The 10,136-nt window shown below is 36.6% G+C and overlaps 1 protein-coding gene across 3 annotated transcripts in view; it reads left to right on the top strand.

The window, feature by feature from the left end:
• Positions 1–9,829, top strand: part of numb (NUMB endocytic adaptor protein) — a 36,004-nt gene extending 26,175 nt beyond the window's left edge. For all 3 annotated transcript variants that reach the window (XM_073083169.1, XM_073083170.1, XM_073083168.1), the window contains exons 3-7: positions 1,055–1,206; positions 3,924–4,135; positions 4,842–5,019; positions 5,481–5,613; positions 5,888–9,829. In XM_073083169.1, coding sequence (XP_072939270.1) covers positions 1,055–1,206; positions 3,924–4,135; positions 4,842–5,019; positions 5,481–5,613; positions 5,888–6,190 — 978 coding nt within the window. In that variant the 3' untranslated portion in view covers positions 6,191–9,829. The remainder of the gene's footprint in view (positions 1–1,054; positions 1,207–3,923; positions 4,136–4,841; positions 5,020–5,480; positions 5,614–5,887) is intronic.
• Positions 9,830–10,136: the final 307 nt, after the last annotated feature.

Consider the following 10,136-nt stretch of genomic DNA (forward strand, 5'->3'; position numbering starts at 1 on the left):
AAAGTGGATCTATTGGAAGTAGCAGTTTATGCATTAAAATATGAAAACCTTTGGACTATGTACATTGTAAATATGATCGCCAGTAACCTAATTGACCGCGCCCAACCGGATTAATGAAATAAATTTAAATTAACCTTCAATTAAATGTAAAGAGTAAAAGGAATTCGAATAGATTATTTTGAAATTAACCAGTTAATTATCTTATGGGAAATAATTAAACACTAATATAATTTTAGCGAAGGGAAATCCCATAAACCTTCCTTCCTTATTTCCTCACGATTTAAAATAACCACTTGCATTCATCGTATTGTCCTTTTGATATCATGAATGTGAATATTTGGATGTTTGTCAGCGCGTGAAAACAACTGAACAGATTTCGAAGAGAGCACACACACACAGAAGAACACACTCCACAATCCATATACAATAGGTATTACACATCACATCTAAATATGATATGACTGGCATTTTTTTATTCAATTAATGTTTTTAACGTTTCATTACTTACATATGGTTTATTTCTCTAGGTCCACAAACGAAAACGTGGATATCCGCTAGTAGCTAGTATAACGCAAGGAATAATTGTTAAGATATATACTTACGTGATATTTACAAATTATTATCTGTATTAAAAATAACCATGTATGTAAAATAAATAGTGACTGTTTACCATCAGGTAGCCCGTCTGCCTTATCAGTTTTAATATTTTTATTATTTAGGCATAAATAAAAAATCTGAATCTGGTTCGACTCCGGCGGCCCCACCGCCACCTATTTCTGCCTCATAATAGCAGTGTGGTAAGGGAGACATACTTTTCCGAGGCGTTCCAGCTTAATCCTCAGGGGTAGCCGCGCATGTATGTGTGTGTAGCGGCGGTGGCCGACCTCAAGTAGGAATATCTAATCCTATCTGGGGTTTATTACGGATGTCCAGCAGCAGCGGCAGTAGCCACTTACCACCAGGTAGACTGCATGCTCGTCTGTTACTCCTATATCATATAAAAAAATCTTTTGTGAAATTTATCATAAGCGAACAAACAATATGCGATTTACAGAATTCCCGTCGCCGGCCCGTTCGTGCAGTGTTGCACGTGAGCGGCGACGGTCTGCGTGTCGTGGAGGAGGAAACCAAGGGCCTCATAGTCGACCAGACCATCGAGAAGGTCTCCTTCTGCGCACCGGACAGAAACCACGAGCGTGGCTTTAGGTGAGTTTGAAATTAACTTTTGAGGTTTATTGCTATAAGTAGCTAAGAATATTTTAATTAAACAGCTAGGCTCTGAAATAAAATTTCAGGTACAAACTATATGACACTAAATGACAAATCTACACACTACAAATCATGACATCCTTAACAGATTTCCCTATAATGCATGACCGAGAACAAAAGTCTAAATTATTCATTCAGTTCCCGGTGACCTGGTGTCGTTATGGTAGCCTGCGCTGTGCTGCTCATAAAAAAACAGAATAACAAATTATAATTTATCTGAAAGGATCCCCAACTGAGAAACCGCTGTTGTTATTATCTTTAAAGATACGTGTAGCCCAGTAATTAACATAACCCAGACGATTGTTGTTTTAATCCCCGGTCTGACGGACCTATAAATAAAAAACGATTTTAGCCGAGTGTTGTCGGTTATGTACTTGTATTTGTTATTACGGCCAAAAAATATTGTTCTATATAATCTACGAATTAGAGATTATAAAAATAATGAATTCACCATTTGTATGACGTCAAGATTCGCTTAATTTGAAATGTATTTATATTACCTATTTCCGCATAATAAAAGAATTCATATAAAATTACAATAATGCTGATTAGTCAAAGTGATTGTTTGTTTACATCGTTACATGTTACGCTTATAAAATATTACATATTTTCATTATACAATTTACTTACTTATTTGCAAAATATGTTTACGGCATTGTTTAAAATGTTATAATATTAGAAATAAAAGGAAACTTTTAATCAAATTTGTTCAACTTCAAATCACTTGATAAGCATGAGTTTTTCTCAAAGTGGGGTTAAGTCATATAATAAATGACAAAATGAGAGGAGCAAATATCTTTCGTTTTAAAGGAAAAAAGTATGTTACTCGTAATGAAGGTGGTAGAACCCTCTGTGGTTCGACTCCGGCGGCACCACCGCCACACCTATTTCTGTCTAATAACAGCAGTATTAGTGCTGCTGTATTCTGGTTTGAAGAGTGTGGTAAGGGATACATATTTATCCGAGGCTTTCCATCTTAGTCCTCAGGTTTAGTAACGCTCCTTCTCGGAAATTGATTACAAATATCAATGGGAGGCCAGAGCCACTTACCTATCATCAGATAGACTGCACGCTCGTACAAAAAAAACTCATTTAGAAAAGAATTCAATATTTACTAAACATACCAATAAGTATCAAATACCTACATGATTGCGCTGCTTGTTGAGGCACCAATCGTGTAAATCAAAGTTCATTGCTATATTGAAATAGCGACTATAAAAAGGTCAATTCTAACGTCATATGTCTGTGATATTCCCCACCTGAAGACATCGCATCGATTTTAGAAATCTCATGTTTTATTCACAGTTTTGTTAGGCCCGACGGCGACTTAATGCATACTGAAAATATATTATTAACCTGTGATAAAACCTGAATAAATTTTATAGACGAAAAAAATATATTTATAGTTATATGATGTACATTTGTTGGATGTTTGTCATTTTTTTATATTTTTCTTAAAATAAAACCCCTACTACTACCATTTAATTAAGTAGTATTATTTTTATTAGATCATTTCACGTATAACTCTCAATTGAAGTGTATAAAGTCAGAGTAGAGTCGTTCGTATTTTATGCAAAAATGTGTAAGAGAGTTTGACCGTATGAAACCATTATGAAACATATTCATTTATATTGTTTACTTATTAGGTAATCCAACATGCATTGCATTAACAATATTACGACTATTATATCAAATAATATTACAAGAACAGACTAAACTAGACGGACGCGTGCTTCCTTCTTGAAGGATTTTAAGGCTATTTAACGCATCGTTTCATGAATCCCTCCGGCATCCGCTGAAGCCTTAATAATGTACACAAGGTTACTACACTTTAATGACATAAGTGCAGCTATAAATAGTCTGGTGTGCGCCACTTTCACCTTTCTACACGACATAACTCTATGACATTTTAGTTTACATCTTATCTTTTGTCATGCATAATATATTACGATATGAAACTTTGAGCGTAATAAAATTTACCATCTGACTTTCGTAAACTGTAAGTTTGTCAAACATCATATCCTTGTAAAAACATATCGTGATAAGAAATTTTAAGGCAAATAAGAGTGTGTAAATTTTATTACTCATTTTTCGTTACAAATAAATGAATAGGAAGTTCAGTGTCATAGCTCATTGATATGGCATATTTACTCAATTTATTTACGTGAATTAACTTTCAACGAAATTTACTCAGTATACATGTTTGCGAAGTAGTGTTGAGATATTATCACACTTATTACGAAAAGTTTATTTTTACACAGATATTTTTATTGCAATTTTCTAAAATCTTTCAAGACAATAGTGAATAGGTGCTTCGATAGACAAGACGACTAGCATTTCGGACTGGTATGGTGGTACCGGTCTGACGCGCAAACGATACCGGGTTCGATACGGTGAATTTGATATCTGTTCTGAATCTAGGTGTTTATGTCTTTGTGTATGTTCATGGCACCCACGATGCTACGAATCCTATTGTGGGGATGTGAGTGTAGGAAGCGTCTTCAAGCGTGTTCAAAATAAAAGATATAATATTATTCTTTTTTTGCAACATGGTATATACGTCATCCGACGGAAAGCAGTATCTGTCCATGGACGTTACCAAGTCTTTTATTATCGCAAGACTGTTAACATGAAATATCTAATTCCAATTCCAGTTACATCTGTCGCGACGGCACCACGCGCCGCTGGATGTGCCACGGGTTCCTGGCGTCGCGGGACAGCGGCGAGCGGCTCTCGCACGCGGTGGGCTGTGCGTTCGCCGCGTGCCTCGAGCGCAAACAGCGCCGCGATAAGGAGTGCGCTGTGTCCATGAGCATCGATGCCGCGAGCCATGCGTTCACACGCCAGGGGTCCTTCCGTAAATCTGGTTAGTTTGGTTTTTATTGAGATGTTTTGTATGGGTGTTCTGTTATAGACAAGGGGACGTCTTATGAGACTTTTAAGGAAAAGATTATCAGCGTTGTGAACTTAACATGTTTACTTCTGTAACGAAAATGGATTTTATAGCCATAATCAAACATTATTAGTTAACGAGTTCGTCATGCTATATTATATTCATATGTATAATATATTTATGTGTTTTCTCCATTCAACAAAATGGGGGAGTTGAATACTTCTTGTACTCTACCAGACTAATCCTTTTTAGGAATCTAATCCTTTTCTATAAATTAATTTGATTGATTTACTAAAGAAATAAAATAAATATGTACATATGTATATTTTAAGTTTGTAAATCACTTGTGTTACTTTAAATAATGCACATTAGTTACTCAGTCAAGATCGATGTCGCTTTATACTTGAAAATTTTACCACTCTTAAAATATTTTTAGGTGTAATAATACGACGCACAAAGTTTAGATTTAGATTACTCACGAATTTACAGCCGCGCGGGAATTTTGTGAAAGTATTACAAATATAATATTAATAAAGAGTAATGTTTGTCCTGGTAAGGAGCGGGGCATCCAGTAGCGGGCTACCAACCCAGTACAGGGACCGTTGCGCCGTTTTTTTATAATTGTACTTCAATAAAACATTTTTATTTTTATTTATTTATTTATTATGTATATCTTCAGGTATAACAAGTCGTCGCGCGTCCGAGGCGGACGCAGGGGGCCCGCCCGCGCCCCCGCCGCCGGTGGGCGGGGCGCGCGCCGCGCCGCACAACCCGTTCGCGGTGGAGCGCCCGCACGCCGCGCCGCACCTGCTCGAGCGGCAGGGCTCCTTCCGCGGGTTCGCGCATCTCAACAATAGGTACCGTGTCGTAGTAGACTATTCCACTACTTTGTACTTTATTCCTGAAGTTAGCTGAGAGTGGGGTGACAGCGTATCGCCTTGCTTATGTGTCGTACACCGCGTCTGCTATCTTCGAGACTAGTTTAATATAAAAATACATTGTGTGCTAAAGAAGAGACTTGAAGGATGAAAACCACCTGTGACTTACCTGTAGTAAGCGTCTAATCCTATGTGGAGTTAACATATCCTATGTGTGTACAGTTGAACATTGGTCACAGTAGCCACTTACTATCAGGTGGATTGCATTCTTGTTGATGTGTATGTATGTATTCGAGGTTGATGCTTTACCTTCACCGATACAGCGATACATCGACAGGACGTTATAATAATTAATTTGTCAGTTACAAATATCTTAGTGAGTGTATCCGAATTCACACCACAGCTCGGTCATTAATAAAATATAAATGTTGTGTTTCCAGTTCCCCGTTCAAGCGGCAAATGTCGCTGCGCATCAGCGAGCTGCCATCGAACCTGGAGCGGCAGCGCATGGGGCTGGGCTCGCCGCCCACCGCGCCGCCCGTCGCGCACCAACCCGCTCTGCCGCCCGCTGAGGTACTCATTATAACTAGTTTACGCCTATTTATAGTGGTAGAAATTCAATTATTATTGTAATAAAATAGTTTAGTATATATGAAAGAATATCGATTCACCAACTAATGAGAAAAAAAGACACAAGAAACTGTTTATGTTAAAGTTAACGCAACAGGAAAAATTCGACCGTAATCTTGTTTATCTTATTAAACAATTGTAAATTGACACATTATTTACTATAATAATTGATGTATTCGATAAAAACTTGCAATTAACGTGTTAACCGTACCAACAGAACGTGGGCATGATCCGGCCGTTCGCGGAGAGCGCCGCACTGGAAAACGGCAGCGCGTTAGAGGCGAGCGCAGGGGAGGCGGAAGGCCCGGGCGCCGAGGACCCCGTGGCGGCGATGTGCCAGCAGCTGTCGCTGGGGCTGCGCGCGCTGGCCGAGGAGCCGGTGCCGGCGGGCGCGCTGCCGCACCCCGACGCGTGGCTCGGCCGCGTGGCGCGCGCGCCGCCGCTCGCCGCGCGCGCCGCCTCCTTCGCCGGACACTCCATCACCACCACCAACCCGTTCCTCACGCCCGCGCCGCTCTAGACCATCCCTACACGATATCGGTCGCCCTATGCCGTGGCGCAGGGTTTGAGGGCCCCGAGGAGCCCTTACCACCTTAGGCCACCCCGCGACACGACCTCGCCGCCCCACCGCCACTCCGATACCTGCACGAAACTCGCGACCGAACGTATCTATCTAGTAGTGATGGCACGGTAGCGACAACCGATTTGCCGACCGAAGAGTAAACGTACGTAGTCTACCGAACCTCGTGACCGAAGACGTGAATCTAATAGGGATGATGGCACGGTAGCGGGGACGACTCGGCGACCGAAGAGTACACGTATCTACCTAATCACGTTAATGGGCAGCGGTAACCGAGTGCAACTAGCAAACGTTCAAGTAATGAATGGATTAGGGTCTCATAGACGAGCATGCTTGAAAATATCTCACGTACAATTTGGTGAGATGGTGATGTATTGATTGGGCAATCGCTTCGCTTCTTGTCGGAGTCAATGTCGAAGTATTAACGATGTTTACATTTGAATTGAAAAGCTTTTCCAAGCTTAAGCTTGTTGTTAGGCGCATGAACGAACGATCATGGAAGCCGTCAAATTAAAAATGAAGGAAATGGTGTGAATTCGTTAAATAAACTGCATACTTATTGGCTATAAAAGTGTCGGCTTGTAACGATGTAGCCGCTGCGATATATCGTTGTTACACATTAAATGTGTTAAATTTTGACGTTCGATATTGATCTTGTCCGATTCGGTATTTATTCACGTTAAAGTGTGCTGGTCGGCTTAGATGCACTGTTTAGTAAGCACGTAGAATTAAATAGACAGCGATTTAAACGATCTACTCAATGAATCGATTCGTGCTTTCATTCAGAGACTATGTCTTCACTCTTATATCGCACATATGTAATCAAAATGGACCCCACTAGGGAACAAAAACTAAATAAATATAAACAAAGTTACAAAATAACTTGCAAAGATAAAACTTAAAATACGTATAGTAGAGAAATGTACCTGTAGTAATAAAATGTATCAAAAAAACCGTCAATAAAAATGAAAGTTTTTAGTACAAAAAATGAAAAAAGGTAACTTGAATCCTTATTTACGACTTGTTTTCGTCCTATAATGTACTTAAAAATAACTTAATAAAAATACATTGGACGCCAATAAAAAGGTCGTTGCCAAATTATGTAGTTCCTCAATGATTTTGACGACATGATAAATTATAAATTGTCTTGCGTCAAAATGGTTCCTTTTAACTCTAAATTATCATATTAAGAGTTTACAAAGGTCAGGAATTACACTATTTACCAAAATGTGTACTTAAATCGTCATTACGATCACAAAAATAACTATATCGTTAGTTACTTGTGCACCTATCACGTACTTATCTTAAGATATGTTGTGTCGTAAAAAAGAAAAAATCCAGAAAAAACATTATTGGTGCTTAATTATTCGTTCCGAGTTCTGCTTTATTACGATTTTTTTATACTAAACGTTTTATGACTTTAAAAGCGCTGGCCATATTACATTTAAAAAACATGCAATAGACAACAATATTGCTGAAAACTTTGTACTATCTCGTTTTAGTAGTAGTTATGTCTCTGGCTGTGTTTCCAATGTCTGGCAATTTCAAGACAACACCAGTTTGTTTGGTGAACGTTTGAAAAATGTTTATTCAATACAACACTCCTCACTTTCCTTTTGCGGGTATTTTGACGGCGTGTTTGTACCCGACGGTGGATAAACTTGCTTTTTTATGAGTTTTTGTAGCGTAAAAGAAAATTTCGAACTATAACAAATTAATAATCTATTTTTCTCTAAGTCTATTTTAATATACCTTTTAAAATGAGACAATCTTTCGATGCTGTTTTATGTTACTATTCTACTTTTCTGAAGCATATTGTCTGTAGATTTCGTTATCACGGGCTATATTTTCTGTTGCCTCTCATTAGGGAATTAAGCAGATAATATTGTTTAGAATCAAATTTAAAATACGTACAACTACTGTTGTTTTACAAGGATACTGAAGCCAAAAAACATATCATACTGTTGACTGCAATAATGAAAATGAGTAGACTTAGAGGCTAGCGTACACTTATTAATTAATCAATATGATTATTTAAGTACGTATGCCGATTGTGTACAATTTTAATAAGCTTTCATTTAGCCATAATTCTCTTCGATTTTGAATATTTTTTTCTGTGATGAAATGTATTTTACGTAGTGATTATTCTGGATTTTGATATATTATAATAAATGTTAAATAGTTCCATTTGTTATCGGGTAATGAAAGGTACAAAACATCGACGTGGAGCGGAATTATATTAAATATATGAATGAATGATGGACAAAATAATTTGACTAGGAATAAAACGTTTCATGCGTAAATTATATCTTAATAAATTAATGTTGTATGTACTTAATCTTTGTCAATCCGCACTGTGCTTTTGCGCTGCACGTTAGTGTTCTGTGTATAATACGTAAGTTAAAGACTTATCCCATGTTCTATTCGTCCATGGACAGTATTAAATAAGTCCGCGCGCATTGTTTCTGAACAGTGTCTAACAAATATATATCGAACAATGCAGTATTTACCTTTTATCTACGTACATGTAATATAGGGTTTTGGATATATTTTTCCTTTTTGTATATAATTGTAAATTTGTAGGCACACTGTTTATGAATATTTTTGTTTATAGTTTTAACATCTTTTCTTTCAGGAGATGAACACACTAAATTCGTGTCACAGCGACGTCTTGTTATGTATTTTAGTACTTATTTTTACGATTTGTATTTTATTTGGAAGTTATGATTATTCTGTTAACTATTTAACTGACACATTCATATCTTTTTTGTACAAGAACAGTTACGATATGTAATTTAATTTCCTTGGGAACGATACAAGCTATATTTGTATTATTTAAAGTTTAAACAAAAACATAACAAAGCACAATATTCTTGCACAATAAATGTTGCGTCCTTTACATTCCAGATTATCGCTGATATTGTGTCAATGAGCAATTGTTACATAGATTCTAACTTTTTAAATGTTTTAGCTAATATATGCATAAATTCGCCCGTAATTGTACTTACCGATATAATTATAGACTTGGGCTATTTACTCTTCAGTTGTCTGTGTATTTGCCATAGCTGTTATTTCCCTAAATGTATATCGATGTACGTAAAGTAGTTATCGATTTTGTATTGTATTGTAGTGTTGATATAGTAATTTCACCGACCTAAGGTCCACGTTTATCAGACTGTATTAGAAAATCGAAAGTTTAATATCTCCTTATATAGAGAAATATCCCATATATCTGCACATAAACTTAGCACGTTTTATCGTTCAAATGTTTGTATTGGCTGTTAGTTAAATGTATAAAACATTACTATACTTTTAAGAAAACTATCAAAGTACTTATTCTATGAAACATATTTTTGTGTACAATTGCTTATAACTGAAATATTAACTATATAATCTGACAAAATGTACTTAATACTGACATGTTGTTTCAAAATTGTTGAAATGTTATTTTGTAAATTCTACAATCATTTATTTTTGGCTAAATTATAAAAGCATGTAAATATCAGGGCATATATGTAGATATTTTAGATGACGAGAGTTCAAATATTATGAAAAATAAATATTATGTTTAGTTGAGAATTGGTTTTATTTCGTCTCATAACGTGAAACAATATATCATTCGGACATTGTACTTTAATAAAATTATGAAATATTTTCGAAACCAACCAAACTAAATGTGTCATTCTGTTTAAATGTTTGTCATAATATGAACGATTATAGGGCGCCCTAATTACAAGAAACTATTATAGAAAAGTATCTCACGAGTACGAAACCAGTTACAATGAACTTTATTAACCTAACCTAACCTAAATTCTAAGTGTCGTGTCATAAAGAGTGACATCATTTTCAAGATAATAACATCATTTTCACTTTTTTACCTTTTTAT

Source organism: Epargyreus clarus, unplaced genomic scaffold (genome assembly GCF_041222505.1).
Source record: "Epargyreus clarus isolate Ecla_fem2 unplaced genomic scaffold, WU_Ecla_fem_2.2 ptg000018l, whole genome shotgun sequence".
Classification (NCBI taxonomy): domain Eukaryota; kingdom Metazoa; phylum Arthropoda; class Insecta; order Lepidoptera; family Hesperiidae; genus Epargyreus; species Epargyreus clarus.